Below are 18,958 nucleotides of genomic sequence, written 5' to 3'. Positions count from 1 at the left end.
CACTACTCCATTTAAAGTCTCAGCCTCAAACAGTGATGGATCGAGAAAAAGATCATGGAAGTGATGAGAGCACGACAACCCTGCGGACCAAATCACTGTGGGTTTGGCTCAGCCTTTGTGCAATGAACTGACCTCCTCCAAATCAACAAATCAACATGCAGAAATGTTTTGTTTCTTATTCTGTTCTCTTTACTTCTTTTTTTTTTTTGGTTTTGTTTTGGTGACAATCATGATGCTTTGCTATCTGGCATGCTTTGGTGGCTGCAGGATTGTACACTCAACAAAAATATAAATGCAACACGTGTTTTTGCTCCCATTTTTCATCAGTTGAAGTAAAAGATCTAAGACTTCTTCTGAGCACAGAAAAGGCTTATTTCTCTCTTGAGCAGTATCAAGCTATTACCATATACCAGGGTATTGGCCACGTTTAACTTAAGTCTAAAGAGCATGAGAGAGAACTGAGTGGCAAGCTAATTCTGTTTGTGTCGGTGGTGGCAGCGAATGCACAGTGAATACGTGCTGAGCAGTGAAGTTGTCGGTCTGGCAGTAAATGTACAATTTAGGATTGAGTTTGTCAGTGAATAACGGAGCAGCTTCTCAAGACCAGGCAAAGCTCCTGACTGTGATATGTGTGTGTGTGTGAATAGCGTTGTAGTTGTGCCTACATTGAGAGAGTAATATTCACACCGGAGAAGAGTCAAGTTGAGCCATTTTACACAAGTTTTACACAACTATTATCATAATACCATACACTCCAGTAAAATGTCGGGAAGGTCTGAAGGTATTTAAAAAAGATACTGCAGACCTATTATTCTCCAATTTGCTAAAATTCATGTAAGTGAGCACTTCTCCTTTGCCAAGATAATCCATCGTCCTGACAGGTGTGGGGAAAGAGATGCTGATTAAACAGCAGGATTATTACACAGGTGTTCCTTGGAATTTTCACAATAAAAGGCCATGAATAAGAACATTTAATAAACACTGAACTACAGCTGGGCTTACAGATACCAAATTTTGTTCCCAGGAGGGCAAATTCATGACCTGCCTTGTCTTGATCAGGGTTCAGGTAAGAATATCAGAGTAAGCCAATCAGAGGCAGAGTGAAGTGATTCATGACTTTTCCCTCCTGGTGAAACTCATCCCGTTCTCCTCTCTTTGTCAATATTCTGTGTACCCACGCATGTTATTTTTTCTTCTTTTTATGGAGTAAAAGTGGAACCAGGACATCATCACTGATGTTGTTTCCAGCATTTTGGCAAGAGTGCAATTACTTTTTAGAAGCTCAATAATTTATTTGCAAAATCCTGTCGCACTTGACTAGTCAGGCCTGTCAAAATTTCTCCTCTGAATTATTCGCAGTTTCGTGTAATTTATTTGCAGCGCTGTTGGTGCGTAAAGGCTTTGACATGGATTTTAACAAATTTGTGAACAAAATATGAGGGAAATTAACCTCTGGTGTGCACAGAAGAAAATCTTAGATATTTTCCTTCAACACATGAAAAATGGGAGCAAAAACAAAAGTGTTGTGTTTATATTTGTGTTGAGTATATTTCTCAGTTACTCCTTAGGCTATTTAGATTAAGATGTGTAACACCCCTGTTGCTCAAGACAGCAGGCTAATCAGCGGTAGACTGGAACTTATTAAACAAAATCTTTTTGTACAATAAAGTACATTTCCTGGCTACACAGAGATATGTTAGAGGTCTATCTTTAGATTTCAGAGGGGAAATAAGATTTAAACTTATCAATACAAGCATACATTTAATCATTTAGCTGTTAAAAGTAATCTTTCCCCTCTGTTATCAGCATGCATGTCAAGCATTGAGCTCTGCCCGTCCAATCAGTTTGAGGTTCTGCTACAGATCCACAGACGACCCCCCCACATGGAGCCTAGTGTCTCTCCAAATCACCCTTTACACATCTACAATATGCCCTCAAACATCATCCTCTTCTGTAAAAGAACCAGGACTGCACACTGGATGAAACTGAGCAGCTCAGACATGTGTGTGTTTTCCATGTGCGTCTCAGTTTTTGTCTTCAGTTTTCCACTCTGGGGTCCACATTCTGTAGCAGGAGCTCAAACCCTGGTGTCTAGAAGCAGCAGGGATGCTAAGAGTTAGAACAGGAGAGGCATGCGGCGTGTTGCTTACTTAAAGCCCCATCCAGTCCCCCCCAGCACTATGGCAGCCACAAGGATGGCTCCGGCGATGGAGCCTATTATTAGATTGGTGGCACTAGGACCTGTAAAGGGTTATGGGGAAAAAGACATGAGTTTCTACACTCACTTACTGTATAAATAACATGTAACTATACAATGACGATTTCACATGGAACAGAAAACATACCCATAAGTATACTATTACAGTAAAATGACTGAGTCTGAGAATGTATTTTGCATGCTTTTTCAGCCCCCTTTAGTGTGTAACATGAAGATAATGAGGTAGGCGCCCTGCTGGGAATATTTACATTTATCTGGTGTCAGTTGAGGTAGTGATTATCAGTGGTTTGTAGGGTTGGGCATCGAGTAAGGCCAGGGCAATACAATTTATATATATACCTGTTGAAATGCTATTACAATACTTTGGTACCGATTTGATATGTATTTCAATTCTACATGTATTGCAATTCAATATTATGATTTATTGCAATTTTTGTTTGACTGATATTTCTAAAAACAAGGCACATCAAATGTCAGTCTTATTTCAGCAGTATAACTACTACATTGCCTATAAAAGTAGTAAATTAAATACTTTATGAAGTGAACTGCTACACTTAACTGTTCCTGTTCATAAGAAAATAATAAATGAAGCCAAGATGAGTAGAGCGCCTGGCTTTATTTTTAACAGGAATTCTGAGTTTGAGTTTTCATCTTTTTGAGGCTGCTGTAGCTGGTCAATGTGAAGTGTTGAAGCTGAGTTCACAATGATAATTCAGCAGCTATTAGTTTGTTTCCACAGATCAGAGGAAATATATGCATGAAAGTATGAGCATGGACCCACGTTGTTTTATGTTAAGCATGTAAAAATAAAATTTCAATGCTAATTTCCATTAGCGTGTTAACTGAAATTCCAATTATACATTAGCATCATGCTAACAAACTAAGCTCTAGTTATATATGAAAAAAATAATTAAGAAATTTTAAAAAATCAATCCAGGAACCCAAAAAAAAAAAAAATCATGATATGTAAGAGGCCCCTAGCATCATCCAAATCGATTCCAAAATCACAATTACAAACGAATCATTTAAAAGAATTAATTTGGATTCTGCTTATCGATTCCTCACAAATTTCACTTGTGCTAGTTTCAAATTGCCCCGTGAACTGCAGACACCTACTGTATATAAATCTGGCTCTCCATCTAGATATGCAAAGTTCAAACTGAAGTTAAATTCATGCATGTCCTCCATCTCCTAATTTATCAGTTTATATATATATATATATATATATATATATATATATATATATATATATATATATTTTTTTTTTTTTTTTTTTTTTTTTTTTTTTATTTTAACACAATAAAACAAATACACACAGAAAAGACACAAAAAAAACTAACTAAACTAACTGTAACTAAAGCTTTTACTATGCAAAAATATGTCCCAACCATAAAACACCTGTTTTTAGAATGGAGTTTGGTTTAACAGTCTTTGCACTTGAAAGACTGCCTGGAGCAAACTGTATTTTACACTTAATAATTCACATAAATTGAGCTGACCTACCCTCTAATAATGAAGTAACATACAAAGTGAGACTAAAACTGTTTCCTACTTCTCTCAGCTTGTAGTAAAAGTAAAAAAAACATAATATGCTCAAAAACTGCAACCCCCCCTGCAGGATGACACTCAAAGATCTGGAATCGAGAATCATTAAGAACGGAAATCGATAAGCAGAAGCAGAATCGTTAAAAGCCAACTGATACCCAACCCTAGTGGTTTGTCTGTTAAGATTGTGCAGAAGAATAGACCCTGGGTATCCATCACTATACAGGTGTGTGTATGTGGCCTGCACTGTGAGCAGTAGAAAATGTTTTTAGGGGTCCCAGTCACCACACAGCCTACCACTGACTGACAAGCCAGGTCACTAACTGGACGCTTCTCTGGACTGTTGTCCATCTAAATGCCCCACATGCCCCAGAAAGGAGAGGATCACAGGAGCAACCACATAACGACTAAGAATAAGAGAAAGAAAGGGGACAAGAAGAGGAAGAGGGAGGATGAAGAAAGAGGCTTGTAGTAATGGGGAACACCAGGAAGTGGCAGGAGAGGAGTGGGAAGGGGGAAGGGGAGGAGGAGGAGGAATCCATCAATCAATCACACGACACTGAAAACATCCAATCACATGACAATTATATGGTCATCACCAACACACAAGAGAACACAAAGCCACCGGGACGCACACACGGGCTCAGGCCGGCTCACGAGACCGCCCGCACACTGAGGCACCACTATGAGAGGAAGAGCTGTGAAAGGGTTAAAGATGCTTACTCTATTCCCCACCCTGTGCCTCCAAAAATCACCCCCAGGGCCAGAATGGTCCCTGCTACTGCCCCTATCAGCCTGTTAGTGGCCACGCTCACTGTGCAGAAGGAAAAGGAGCATTATTACCACCCTGTCAAAAACAAACAGCAGGCTTCTGCTTCAGAGTCATGGATGAAGTGACACGGTTCCCTCTGGGACGCTTCCCACCCCCTTAAACCACCTCCCCGTCCCCCTGTGGTCAAAGTAGCAGGTGTACAGCAAGAACTGTGTGTGCATTTCATCGTCTGAAAGTAAACAAATGTAACACTGCTTTTATGTTGTCCTTACAGTACATGGAGAGTCTTTACGACCTCAGTACACCTGTGAAACTCGTGTCTACGAGTCTGTGCTGACTCAGATCATTGCAGTATTGCAGAACAACATGTACAGTACATAAGTCAGTGTGAACCTTGGCTAAACGTGTGTCACCCATTCTTGAGAAATGCGACAAATCATGTCCTGCCATAAACACAAACACTCTAATTCCAATTCCTTTTTTTTTTTTTTTTTTGGCGAAAATGTATTTTTTAAGGATTTCTATACAGTGCCAGTTGAAACTTTGGGACAGACTTCTCATTCAGGGTTTTTCCTTTATTTTTATAGGAAATGGTTCAGACTATAACAACAGTGTGCAAAGCTGGCATCAAAGCAAAAGGTCACTACTTTTTTTTATATTTTAGACTCTTAAAAAGCAAAAACATATTTTGCATGGGTTTAACATTTCCATTTTATTCTATATTTCATATTTTTAATGGCTCCAGTATTAATCTGCAATGTAGAAAAATAGTGAAAATAAAGAAAAAAAACATTGAATGAGAAGATGTGTCCAAACTTTTGACTGGTACTGTATATTAAATATATGTAAGTCATAAAATGTTTTGGTCTGATTGAATTATTTTAATTTCTAAACTTGCTCTGTGCCAGAAAACACCCTTAACCCTGACTCAAACAATTAAAAAATAAGAAGACAACTCTGTCAGATATGGATCTAAATTACGAACAACTTTTTGATTATACAGCTAACTGTATTTACTGCAACAAAAACAATTAAACATTTCCTTCATGTTTTATGTTATATTGTGACTTGTTGTTTGTCTGAGGAGTTGACAAAATCCTTGACAAAAATTCTATCTAATAAAAAAATTAAATCACTAGGAAGTTGGCCCGTTACAAGGTTTAATAGCCAAGAGTTTGATATATTTTCCCAGTAGCATAACAGATGAGTAAAAATTAAAATGTTTTTGTCCAAGTTCTCAAGAATGAGTGGTGCGTTATTCATTCTATCAGGTGCCACAGGTTTTGAAGAAGGTGGAAACCGACCCTTGGGTCCTTCGTCCTGAATGGTCTCAGGCTCTTTAGGCGGGTCAGGCATGCTACAGTCTGTCCCCGCCCAGGTGGTGTCACAGGTGCATGTGGCTTCATTGTTGCACACCTGTACAGATCAGACAGAAACAGATGAGGTGATGAGGGGAACGTAAGAGCTGTAAATAAAGGTGCTGACACACCAAGTACTTTTTTAGGAACAATGTCCATTGGCAACATTCCCAGCTGTCTTTACATCGAGCTTCTATAAAAGGTTATCGTTCATCACACACAGTTAATGAAGGCTCCAGTATCGACACTTGTATGTATATATGTATATATATATACAATGTAAATATGATCATAAACTATAATATGTTGATTAAGGTAAAGACACATTTGTGGAAACTGATCAAGATATTACAGCTCTACAAGGGCATCTTTTTAGCAGGTCAGCTTTTTAAAGATGGATATAAATATGCAGACATTCAGTAGTACAGTAGTACAGGCAGAACTTAAACAGAATTATTTGAAGTGTGGTTGTATGAAGCACTTATTGAGGGTCAGTGTATTACTTATCAGTGTATAAACTTACATTGATTTTTCTGCGAGTCACACAATAAAACAAACAAATTAACCAATCTAGGCAGCAGTGGGCCATCAACTCCCGTTCTGTGAGGTAAAATTACTGATTTCCTCACTGAAATCTGGTGGTTTCCCATCGGAAAAAGCTGTCTGATGACAAATTTTAGTCGGAAAAATCTTCTAAATATAGCGTACACTTGAACTGTTTGATGCAAACTGGTGACATGTCGACCAACATTTACTGTAGTTAATACACTGACTATCAAGCAGTACCTCATACAAACCCCTCTTCAAATAATCTGAACTATCCCTTCACGCCTTGCTAGGCCACAAAGAGCAAAGCCTAAAACATTGGGTTAGTTAGTTTACACCAGGACTCACCCCATGGGCAGAGCACACCTGTCCATTAGGTCCACTGGGGCATGTGCTCATGTTGAGTGACTGGATGGGCAGACACTTGCGGTCAAGGCACATCATTGACGGCCCACAGGGCGTCCCATCCTCCACGTAGCCTAAATCGGTCTCATCATCCAAAAGGACATGGCCACCACTGTGAGGAAAGGAAAGGGGGGAGAAAGACAGAGGGCAGAGGAGAGGTGGGGAGGGGAGGAGAGAATAAAAACTAATACAAGGAAGATAAAAACCAAACGTGACAAGAACTGGACTGCTGATGCTGTTTCGATCGGTTTTAAGGCTTTTTCATGACCTGGTTTACCTGCAGTCTACCACCCTGCCTTGGTGGTTGAAGGAGGCTGGGGTAACTTCTCCTCTCATTATTCCAATGCGTGGGACGCGGCCAACATTGGTACACAAAAGGTAACCGCAGAACACATCACTGAAAAAGACAACAGGAAAAAAATCTGTACAGATGCCAATCTTCCACTTAATACACACTTTGACTTGTCAGGATCTTCCACATGTATCTCCTTTTAAATCCTGTCCATCCCATCTTTCTACTTTAGAGCCGTCTTAAAATTAATATGACTAGACCATTGCTTTAATTTAGTCTGTTACGGTTGCCTACCTACTGACTTTCTTTTTAAATATTTAATTGTGTTTAAAATGTATCTGTAAAGCACTTTGGTGAACATTTGTTGTTTTTAAATGTGTTACAGTTTTGTGCAAACCCCATTTTACCCTTCATTGTAATCCATTAAAGTCGCCATCAACTGTTGAAAGCATTCAAAATGTCAGAAATCATTCAAAACTGACCCTGAGTTTGAATCTATTGAGAGAGTTGTAATCATATCATGAAGCTAGCCTTGCTGTCAAAGCACAATACTGCAACTAGAAAACTGCTGCTAAACTGTTGAAACCTCCAACAGCAAACAAAGTCAATTATTGCTCTAAAATCTTCCAGACCCAAGAAAAGCAACTTTATGTTAAATGTTGAGTGGGCTACATAACAATGAGCCAAACCTGGGTGAAAAAACTTTTTTTGCCGTTTGAGCCAGGGCAGGGATATTCAACTTGTGGCCCCTGGGCCAAATCTGGCCCCTGATAGGGTGCCGGGTGGCGGGTGACTCTCCAACCATTTTCTAATTCACGACAAAAATAAATTAATGCACACTGTTTTACCAACAAGGAGGGACAGCTACTCCAGTTTGGTATGACGGGATAAATTAAGCTGTAAGTAACTGTGTGATGGGCTCCCAGGCCGTGCAAAGTGCAGTACGATCAGGTGATGAGCTCTGCAGGGGAAGACAACTATTAACTGGAGAGAAGCAAAATATACAAAGACCATTTTTTTCTTTTAGTATTTCTTACTAAACGAACGTAAATATGATATTCATTATGTCCCTGGTAGGAGCAGTTTATGTTTATGGTTTATGTTTAGGAATCATTCCAGCATTTCAATAACTACATTTTGGAAAGGTTTCAGACAGTTTAATGTTGTTTCATCTCTTCTGACTGTTACCAAAGCATTTACAACTAAAATGCAGTTGCTCTTATTAAAAGCAAATGCAAACTATCTGATTTATCTGTCAATCCTCACAACAAGCTAATTTAGCTAATAAGTAAAATAAATCAGCAAAGAATTTAAAAGAAAATTGAGGTATGTTTGTGTATTAACTGATTCCTGGCCTCCTGTAGCTGAACTCTTGAGGTCTGATATCTGGTTCTTCAAACCAGAACCAGTAGGAGTTTCCTCAAAAACAATGCATAGACTCATACAAAAGTAATTGCTTTCAATCATCATTATTGTGCTGTGTTTGGGACATTTCTGGCCATCAGACTTTGGGCAGTGGGGTGTGTAGCCCTGAGCCAGTAACAGCACACAGGGTGTGAAGGTGGGACTGGATACAATGCCGAAAAACACAAAAAACAAATATAGAGCAGAAAACACCAAGTGGACAAAACTTGTGCCAAAGCAGTGAATCTGAGGTTGGCTTTCACCCACTGGTGAGCACAGAAGGAGATTATGGGGATAAGAGCGACTCAGAGTTGGCCTGTTTTCTGCTGGACGTGTCGGTGCCGGCGGTTAGCTTAGTTAGCTTGTGTCATTGAGCCAGGATGCGACCAACTTTGAATGTTGTGTTTACAAACTCTACAAATCCTACTCATTCTGCCTTTAAAGGACATTAAATTCTATTACGGACAACGTTCCTGCAAATTATGTGCCATCTGTTGCCCTCTGTGGGCTGACTTCAAAGTAACTTGAACTTCCTCCATTTTTAGGAATAAAAGACAATAGGAAATGGACCAAAGCCCTGCCTCTGTATAGAAATAGAAAGCACCATCATGCTGCCATGTTTAGAGGAAATACCGCAGTTAATCTAATTTTTCTTCCTTTGACACTCACTGTTTGCTACACTGGATCCACTTCTCTCCATCCTTTCCACAGTTGCCCTTCTCTGTGCCCTCTGTGTTCAGCTTCTCATAGCAGAACTTCTCTGAGCCTCCAGACTCTGAGGAAAACAGAGGAGGGGTGAACTGCACAGCACCGGCTACAATGAAAAAGTCTCTTTTCATCTCCGTGTGATGATACTCTGACACTCCACTAATACGAGCTAATGTGAACCAAAAGAATATTAATCTTACTTGGACCCCAGATGTATTTACACTGGTTCTCTCTCGTCTTGCACTCTCCATTGTAGCAGCGACCCTTCAGACAGAACAAGGTAGAAAATACATTCTCAGTCTGCTGCTGTCCTGACGCATCACTGATCGTCTTGGACCAATCAGTTTTATAATGTCATCAGTCTGCATACCTGATTCACCTGGCAGAGGTAACCATCTTGCTTATGAAGGTTGGGAGGGCACTGCAAACAATCACAAACACAAGACTTCCTCTCAACCATGCACATTATCTTTAACATGCAAAGAATTAAAGGGAAAGTTTGGATTATTCGATATAGGGCTGAATGAGGTACTTATTGATAGTTGGTGTATTAGCGACAGAAAATGGTGCTTGATTTGGGAAGAGCAATATTTGGCTTATTTAACGGCAGTTTACTGTTAGAAAAGGTTGTCTAAAGGTTGTTATATTTTTTTTGGTGGACTCAAAACTGATGGTGTACCGACCTCTACCTAACGTAGGTAATTTACTGACTATCGATGAGTACCTCATACAACCCTACATCAAATAATCCGAACTATCCCTTTAAATGTTTGAAACCAAAACACAAATGTAACACAATGTGCAAAACACCTGTCCAGAGTCCCCAGAGCAGGTCTCTGAGATATCACAATCGTTCACAGCATAGCGGCAACTGTAACCTCGCGGATAAAACTGGCAGGAAAAGCAGAGGAGACAAAAGTCTAAATTGAGGTTTCACAAGTATTAATTAATTTTTTTTGTGCTGTGAAACTTTCAGAAAAGACCAAACTCATACCAGACATGTGTTATTGCAGCAGGGGCCATCGCTGCAGTGCGCCCCGTTGGCAAGGGAACACTTCTTGCAGCATTCCTTGTAGCACTCCTGAAAACAAACAGGCAAGGAGCCTCATCCATCTGAACAAACAGACGACAACAAACGGACTTCCTGAAGTGAAAGAAACTCACGGCTCTCGCTCCGCAGTCACACTCCTCTCCCACTTCTACAAATCCGTTACCACATTCTGTTGGCTCGAACAGCTGCCAGGAGAGAATGGGAGAGTGCAAAGGACAGAGCTGTGTGATGTGTGATTCATGACGGTGGTGACGTGCAAAAGAGAGGAGCAGAGTTGTGGGAATCTAACCTTGGTCGGCCTGTTAAACAAACACGAGCCTCCACCTTTCAGAAGGAACTCCTTGTAGTCTGAGATGCTGCATTTGGAGAATCTGCGTGGGTGTTGAACCCTGAAGAGAGAGAGCGTAACGGGTGATAATTAACAAGAAAACGCCGACCAGTGAGGATGGAAGCATGGTTCAAAATGCTGTGGGGTGCCGTGTGTGTGATGAGCTGCTAGTGTGACAACTGAGAGTCCCGCAATCTTTGTTTTTCACTTCTGTGTCCTGTTATTACACTTTGTGCCATTTTCTAACACTGTATTTATTGTGTAACAGTTTAAATATGTAAAACCCAACTCTCCACATGAGAGGCCATACAAATTATAACATTTGGAATTATACATTTGTAATAAAAAAAAAGTAAAAAATAAAATAAAATGAGGAGAGCGTGTTACCAAGAGTCTTACCAGCAGAGAGAAATAAAACAGCAATTATTTAAATAAAGAAAACGTAAAGAGTTGATTAGATGTTAGTGTTAATTGTCTGTCAATGTAAAGTTCAGCCTGTTATCCTGAAAACAAAAGCACACTGCTCCGAAAATACACTCTCTGTCTGCCTGACACCATTAACATATTACTCATCTTAACTGTTTATATATCTATTCCCTCTAAAATACTATTAGTGGTTTCTGACGACTCATAAAAAGACACTTATTCAGCAAACAGTCAGCATTAATTTGAACTCTAATTAATGTGAAAAACACAAACAGTTAATCCAGATGCAGCTGTAGTGTTGTCAGTATTTCAACTTAACATGTTTTCTTCAACGTCTGATGACATATCACAGTCATTTTATGATTTATAACAGTAAATATATTACAGACTTGTCCTTTAAGACTTTTTACAGAATACACACTGACTGCAACTTAAGGGACCAGTGTGAAGGACTTAGTGGCATTGTCTCCTTCCAAGCATGTAGGACAACCTACAGTGGCCATGAAATCTGAGCAAAATGCAAAAGGCTGTATCTAGAGCCAGTGTTGGATTTGTCCTTTCTGTGCTACTGTAGACACACGGTGCTGCAACAAGGAGACCTCCAATAGATTCCTCTAAATCAGGGGTCTTAAACTGTTGGCCCAGGGGCTATTTGCTGCTCATGCTCCCCCTCTGTCCGGCCTGCAACAAGATGTCAAAAATATAATATAATCCGCCTGCAAAATTATTTTGTTTTCTTTTTTTTTTTTTTTTTTTAGTTGTTTCAGTATAAACTAACCCTTCATACCTATTGAAATTAGGGCTGCACGATATGGTACAATAGTCATACTGCAATTATTTTGAGTGAAACTGCAATTGCAATACTGTTTGCAGGAATTATAATTCTTGCATGTTTCATTTTCACTAAAGAAAAAACTATTCAAGTCTTGATATGGTGTAGCAAATAAAGCAAATGTTTTCTGTCATCTGAAAAACAAGATTTTTAGGTCAGGGCATCTCTGCAGCACTACAGTACTTCATTATAATGCAATTTTGTCACACATTTTTCCTTTGTGCAACATCCAAATTGCAGGGTTGTGCAATTTGGACACTGCACTTAGCCACACTGCAATTTTGATAATATCATGACTGATTGTGCAGCCCTACTTGAAATAAAAACACAATTCAGTGCTTTCACAAAACAACAGACAAAACATGGGGGGTGTTTATGACCAGTTCAAAGTGACAGAGGAGTTGCAGAGTTTGAGTCTAATGCACAACAGAAACAAAAAAAAGTACTTTTTCTGAAACTGTCTTGCATTACTTGAACGTTAAAGTGGCCCCTCTATGAGACGACAACACCAATTTGAGTTCAAGACTCCTGCATTAAGGTTAGATATTTAGTTGTTATAGGTAGGGATAGGATAGGGGGCAAAGGGATGCTTTGTATGTGTGTGTGTGTGTGTGTGTGTGTGTGTGTGTGTGTGTGTGTGTGTGTGTGTGTGTGTGTGTTTTGGACATTACCCAGTGTCCTCCATTATGCAGCCAGTCCACGTCTCAACGCAACCACATTCCTCTGCAAACAGGAAAGAAAGAAAAGAAAAACCACAGAAAGAGACTCAGAAGGAGAGATGATGAAATAGTGCACAGAAAGAAAACAATTAAACTATTCAAATAAAATACTTTAACGTGATTATAATTCCACTTTATTATCGATTGGTGGCTTTAGCATTTGATTTCCAAAAGCTTTCAGCTGAATAACAAAGAATTCCTCCACAATCCCACATCAATCTCAGCCAGTTCTCGGGACCATAAAAGAATCTCTCTGATAATGAGACGAGCTCACAGTCTTCATCATGGCAGCTGTTAAGACTCTGACGTTGCCTCATTAAGCACTCTGATAACAATATGATCTAAAAACAAATGGCATAAATTCTTCTCGAGCCTGACTCAGCTAAGTCTACTTTTGGACCACTTTTTCCAAGACAATCGGTGCCTCTTTCCATCTGTCACTTCTGGCACAGAAAAGCGTTGATGAGAGACAGTTTGGTCCAGTCAGAAGGCATCTTTTTACTTTACAGGCGCCATCTGCTGCTTTAAAGGCATTTAAGTGTTCTAAACTTCACCTTTTCAAATTTAATTTTTTAGAAAAGTGTAAAGTCTTAGCCATGTAGTTCTTGCTTTTACATAAGTGAGATGTTCAGCACTGTGAAATTTGAAAGGTCCGATAACATAAAACAACATATCATCCTACTTCTGATATCTAACCATGGCTGTTTTGGTTTGTTTGCTGCAGTCTTAAGATATCTGCTGTCACGCCAGTAAAATTAAGGGCAATTGAATTTCTGATGCTCAAAGCACTGAAAAATGTCATTTGGAAAACTCAAAAGAATCATGCCTTTCAAACAGCCATGTCGGATTAATCAGGTCAGACCACAGACCTCTCTGTGGACGGTCTTATTGGGAGCTATTTCATACCAACATAAAAAAAAAGGGAAAAAAAGAAACAGTAGGAGTCTCAGTGCGTGATATTTCAAAACCTCAGCAAATTATGTTACATTCATTTGGCAGACACATTCAATTTCAAATGCAAGAGTCCTTTTGTTCTGGAAAACACAGTGTAGAGCCAGAACATTTTCACATCGAAGGCGGAGCATTACGGATTTATTTCGACCAAACCAGAGTTGGTGATTGTTCCAACAGTGGAAAGACCAGTATTGTGCAAGTTCACACTTAAAAAGGGCTCGCTCAAAGTTCAATTCACAAAGATTAAAATAGTTCACATTCATAGTTCATAATTGAGAATTTTGAACGAACTTCACGATCCCAAAAATGAACTACTTCATTTTTTTTTTTTTAGTTTTTTTTTTTTTTTTTTTTTTTAGATAGGCCCTTCTCCTACCCTCAAAAAGGGTCTATTGTGGCATTTTTCTAAATGCTGCACAATATTCATGTTTCTTTATTCATAGATGAATATTAAAAGGCCAGGATTACTTACATCTTTAGTTATTCACTGGGAAAGACTGACCAAGATGGTTTTGGTGAGTTTTATTTTGTTTTTCTGTCAGGATTTAAAAAAGTGTGCAATTCAATGAGTTAACAAGTCAATTAAACTTGTCTTAGTTCAGTAAAAGACCCGAAATTTGGATTCAAAAGATGCACCTTTGTGGTTTTCTATATATTGGCAATCGTCAGTTACTGATTTAAACATATAACCCATGAAAAGGTTGGTTTTCAGCCTGTGCAGTGACCCTGCTGTGCTCACTTTAGTGGGAAGTTCATTTCACCACTGTGAGGCGAGAAGAGAGAAGAGCCTTACGACTTTCTAACAGTAAACGATCTGAACCAGTGAACCTCTTACTGTTTCAGTTTTTTTCCAGTGAGGATGCCCTAATCTGCTCTGTGTGTTAGCAAACAGCTTGAAAAACTGCTCGCTCTGATTCTATTTTTGCAAAGATTTATGCACTTGCTTCACCTCCATTCTATTTTCACTGGTCAAAACTGATGCTGACATCGTTAATGTTTCAGTTTCTCCTCATCAAAGCAGTCAATCCGGAGGAAGAGAGACTATTTTATGAAAAGCAGCACACCTTACATGATCTACAACAGCATCTTTTTAGGAATATCCTCAGAAAAGAAACGATTTGGAAAGAAAACAGGGAACAACTGGGAATTACAGGTAAGTAAACTGTACCCCAATTATACAGAAACAAGGCTGGCTTAAGAAAATTACAGTGGTTATGAATAACTTGGACATGTAACTTACTTATGTCAAGAGAGAAATTACAAGCTGTGACGCCGCTTGTAATGTATTGTGACATTTTTTTGGGCTCCAGCTGCTCGAGTTTGCTCACTTGCTTCCAGTTAGGAAGTGGTGTTAATCAAGATGAGTGACCACAGGGTCCTCAATAAAACTACCTGCGTGGCTAAATACAACTAAGGGTAACTGTAAACATATGATTTTTTATGATTTCAGTGGTCTGGATGTTGTGATTTTGCCTCTGAATATCCTGTCCGCTGAAGCTCACTCATACTATTTGTGAGATAACAATGTGTGTTTCATGTATACTTCTCTTGGATGCCGGGTCCCACTGGATGCCAAGGTTCTGAGCCAGGCTCTGGGACAGAGACCCTGCCATGGCCAAGCTGTTGCCGTACTGTGGACACAGCAGAGAGCAAGGATTATTCACCGGCAGTCACGCAGGCACACTGTGATATGTGTGGACAGAGTGATGCTCTGTGTTTGACAGCAAACCTGACCTCATTGACTCCTACTCCACGGCTCACTGAACACATGCCTCCAAAGTACGCTGCGCTGCTTCTGCGGTAGTGGAAGGTCACATTTCTACAAGAATGATGTAAGATAGACACAGACATGAACGATGAAAACAGCATAGAGGAGTCAAAAAGTGAGCCTAAACCAACACTTGATGTAAATGTTCACTCCTGAAGAAACACCATGGCTTCAAATACAGGAAGCTGCAGCTGCAAGCCACATGTACAGTGAGCACAGATGTGAGAAGAGGATCATGAACTTTAAAAGACTTAATAAAAAAGAAGAGAGAATAGTATGAGAACAAGGCCAAAGCATGCATAAACGTTATGTTGGTTTGTTATTTTATGCAGCAGTTACAGTATCTCACAAAAGTGAGTACACCCCTCACATTTCTGCAAATATTTAATTATATCTTTTCATGGGACAACACTGAAGAAATGACACTTTGATACAATGTAAAGTAGTCAGTGTACAACTTGTATAACAGTGTAAATTTACTGTCCTCTCAAGATAATTCAACACACAGCCATTAATGTCTTAACCGCTGGCAACAAAAGTGAGTACACCCCTAGGTGAAACTGTCCAAATTGGGCCCAAAGTGTCAATATTTTGTGTGGCCACCATTATTTTCCAGCACTGCCTTAACCCTCTTGGGCGTGGAGTTCACCAGAGCTTCACAGGTTGCCACTGGAATCCTCTTCCACTCCTCCATGATGACATCACGGAGCTGGTGGATGTTAGAGACCTTGCACTCCTCCATCTTGCCCCACAGGTGCTCAATAGGGTTTAGGTCTGGAGACATGCTCGGCCAGTCCATCACCTTTACCTTCAGCTTCTTTAGCCAGGCAGCGGTCATCTTGGAGGTGTGTTTTTACAAAAACTTAAAAGTCATCTGTCTTGAAGTTAAGTGCCAGTCACTGGAGTAGTGGTTAGCTTCCTAACTAGCTAACGGTAGGGTTCTCTTAGTAGGTGTAACTTACAGTATTGTTCACTAACAACAGCTAATGGTAGTGTTAGCTAACTTGTTCAATTTGTAGCTGCTCTTATGTTGCTTTTACACAATATATGCTGGATACAGTGGACGCTGTGTCTGCTATCTTAACTCAAGGTCTTTCTTTTAGACATTGTTGTAAATTTTCCAAAAAGTACATCCTTGGAATATGTTGTAATATATGTTTCAGTTTATTTAAAAAAAACCTACAGTTACAAAGTTGTTTAGCTTGGTGAGATGAGAAAAGTGGTGTTGGTTGATAAACGATGTTGGATTCAGGATTTCCTAACTTGAGATAAAATAGGATGACATAAGATTAGATAGGATTCCTAAAATTAGGATTTGGGTCTGTAATACCAAATTGGGAAAGATCCTACTCTTTCTATTTTGACAGAGCAGTGACAGGAACAGATTTTATTTAAATAAAGAACTTACGAGATGAGGTGGACTGCATCCGCGTGGTGTTTGATACTCTGCTGCCGGTATTTGGCGAAATCCCGCAGCATTTCCAGCGGCCTCACGCTGATGGGGATGTGATCCTTGTCGGTCCAGATCTCCACAGCAACGAGCACCACACGTGTGTGTAGCTGGTCTTTGAAGACCTGCCATTGAAGTGAGCAGTGAATGGCAGGAACAAAGAAAGACAGAGAGAGACAGAGGCAACAGCACAGGGAGAGGAGAACAACACTGGGTGAGAGTTTGAATCTGTACTGTCTGAGGAGGACAGTCAAGGGGATACATCACACCGAGGAACAGAAGGAACATGGGAGTGTTAATACTCATGATGACAACACAGAGAAAACACCTATGGGGCTGACTCAGGGTTAGAGAGATGTACTTCATTATGGAAAAACACACATTAATTCAAGGTGTAAATGTGATCAAATCTGCCTAACCACATTTGGAGGTAGTCTGGCTCACAGTGATCTCAGGATCTTAGGTGTAAATGCATCTGTACAATGTGCTACATAAGTTACAGATAGCCTTTTTCTTTTTAGCTGCCATAAAATATAGACTGTTGTTCAAATTTAGAGAGTGAGAAAGTGAGAAGGCTGAAAGAGACATGCCCCTAATAACTGATTATACATCTATTCTGTGCCATGAAAAAAATTATTATCATATCAATTATTAAAATATATTTTCTAATAAAATATATCATTGCAATTTTATTTGCCGTGGCCATCTTTAGAAATGACTGCCAGTCAAAACATCAGTCTTCACATCAGAAGTCATCACCGCTGGCCTGGACCTAGTGCTTGCTGTTTGTGGGAACTCCTGGGTCTCTGTAAAATAATGTTATAGACAGTATGGTCTAGACCCGCTCTATATAAAAAGTGCCCTGAGATAACTTCTGTTAGTATTTATTACATGACTAGGTTAAATACTCAATTCTAATTGGTAAATTACAGCATTCTAAGATCTGTTATTTCTGTATTGCTAGGTATAACAGACCGTTGCTATGAAGAACAGACCGTTGCTATGGACACAGTTCTCATCATCGACTAGAAGGAACAATAAAATGATCTCTCTCTTATTACAATTTTGTGTCAAATTATAGAATGTTTGGGGGTAAGTAACCATTTAATAAGCGGGATAATGTACAGTGAGCAGGTCATTATTGCAAAATAAACCCTGACAGGTTGATGCAGGATCTCGATGCTCGGCGCTAAACAAAAAAACTGACTTGACTTGACTGCCACATGACAAGAAGCTGTTCTGCTGTCCTTAAAAGCAAAAAGACCTGGCGAGCAGACCAACATCAGAGCTGACAAAAGCTCAACTGCAAAAAATCTGATGAACTCCTGGCCAAGTAAAACTAGTAAAACTAGTTTGATGTGGCATAAATTAAGTATTGCTTTATCGCTGCATGTAAGAATGTGTTCTGTGCTTCAGGGCTCTCACAAATTAGTGTTTAAAACCATCTAAACTACTAAACTTCATTGTCACTTCATATAAAAGCACCCTACAGAGGACAAAAACAGTTGACTTTGAGATTTTTAAGACATCTTGCAAAAAGGGGGCCCACACCAACTGGGGGGCCTTGGCATGGAAAATGTTGGGGAATTTTGGGAACCTCTGATGTACGCGCCAGTACTGCAACACAATGGAACAAACTGACACAATAATTTTTATACAAAGAAAGGAATAACTTAATGTATTACATGTGCCAAATTTACAAGAGGGTGCAAATAATTAAGAATTCATCATAGACTGTATTTCAAAATGTTTATAAAGTTTCCTCTGACTCAACAACTCCCAAAACTGTGATTATTAAAGTTAGACTGGGACTAATTTGCCACCAGTTCAGATTACTCACATGCAGGTGTTGTTCTGGAGGACAGAGGTCTGATCTCAGTCAGGATGACGAGAAAGTATTAAAAATACCAAGTGTAAACGCAAAGGCCAAAGGTCAAATTATTCGCATAACGTATCTACAGACAGATCCCATTTTTATACGAGCATTAGATGGTATGTACGTCTGTATTCGTTTGGGTGAAGCTCTTTTTTAGGTAAGCAAGTTAGGTCTTTTGTTTGTCTTCAGAGGTAGGAGTAGTCAGGCCTAGTTCTGCTCTATTTTATTAATTTTCTTGGCACGACCACCTCGTCCTATTTACCCTTATTTATAAAACAGCCATGCCAGCAGCTCCGTGAAGCTGTA

The 18,958-nt window shown here is 39.5% G+C and overlaps 1 protein-coding gene across 4 annotated transcripts in view; it reads right to left on the bottom strand.

The window, feature by feature from the left end:
- adam23b (ADAM metallopeptidase domain 23b) overlaps nucleotides 1–18,958 on the bottom strand; it is a 42,250-nt gene that overhangs the window by 4,121 nt on the left and 19,171 nt on the right. Inside the window, exons 11-26 of one of the 4 annotated variants that reach the window (XR_014771317.1) lie at nucleotides 16,735–16,901; nucleotides 15,293–15,377; nucleotides 15,102–15,189; nucleotides 12,557–12,608; nucleotides 10,589–10,688; nucleotides 10,413–10,484; nucleotides 10,243–10,329; nucleotides 10,059–10,139; nucleotides 9,619–9,669; nucleotides 9,449–9,512; nucleotides 9,210–9,315; nucleotides 7,122–7,241; nucleotides 6,788–6,956; nucleotides 5,840–5,951; nucleotides 4,487–4,577; nucleotides 2,151–2,241 (exon numbers count right to left, since the gene is read on the bottom strand). Coding sequence is in view for 3 of the 4 variants with exons in the window: in XM_084725092.1 (XP_084581218.1) it covers nucleotides 4,487–4,577; nucleotides 5,840–5,951; nucleotides 6,788–6,956; nucleotides 7,122–7,241; nucleotides 9,210–9,315; nucleotides 9,449–9,512; nucleotides 9,619–9,669; nucleotides 10,059–10,139; nucleotides 10,243–10,329; nucleotides 10,413–10,484; nucleotides 10,589–10,688; nucleotides 12,557–12,608; nucleotides 15,102–15,189; nucleotides 15,293–15,377; nucleotides 16,735–16,901 (1,445 nt within the window). In the remaining variant the exon portion in view is untranslated. The remainder of the gene's footprint in view (nucleotides 1–2,150; nucleotides 2,242–4,486; nucleotides 4,578–5,839; nucleotides 5,952–6,787; nucleotides 6,957–7,121; nucleotides 7,242–9,209; nucleotides 9,316–9,448; nucleotides 9,513–9,618; nucleotides 9,670–10,058; nucleotides 10,140–10,242; nucleotides 10,330–10,412; nucleotides 10,485–10,588; nucleotides 10,689–12,556; nucleotides 12,609–15,101; nucleotides 15,190–15,292; nucleotides 15,378–16,734; nucleotides 16,902–18,958) is intronic. The other 3 variants (XM_084725092.1, XM_084725091.1, XM_084725093.1) reach the window with 3 other exon arrangements.

The sequence above is a fragment of the Lutjanus erythropterus genome, chromosome 8 (assembly GCF_056507025.1).
Source record: "Lutjanus erythropterus isolate fLutEry1 chromosome 8, fLutEry1.hap2, whole genome shotgun sequence".
NCBI classification, from domain to species: domain Eukaryota; kingdom Metazoa; phylum Chordata; class Actinopteri; order Lutjaniformes; family Lutjanidae; genus Lutjanus; species Lutjanus erythropterus.
Note: the sequence above shows the minus strand (reverse complement) of the source record. Positions and strands in the feature narration are given on the sequence as shown.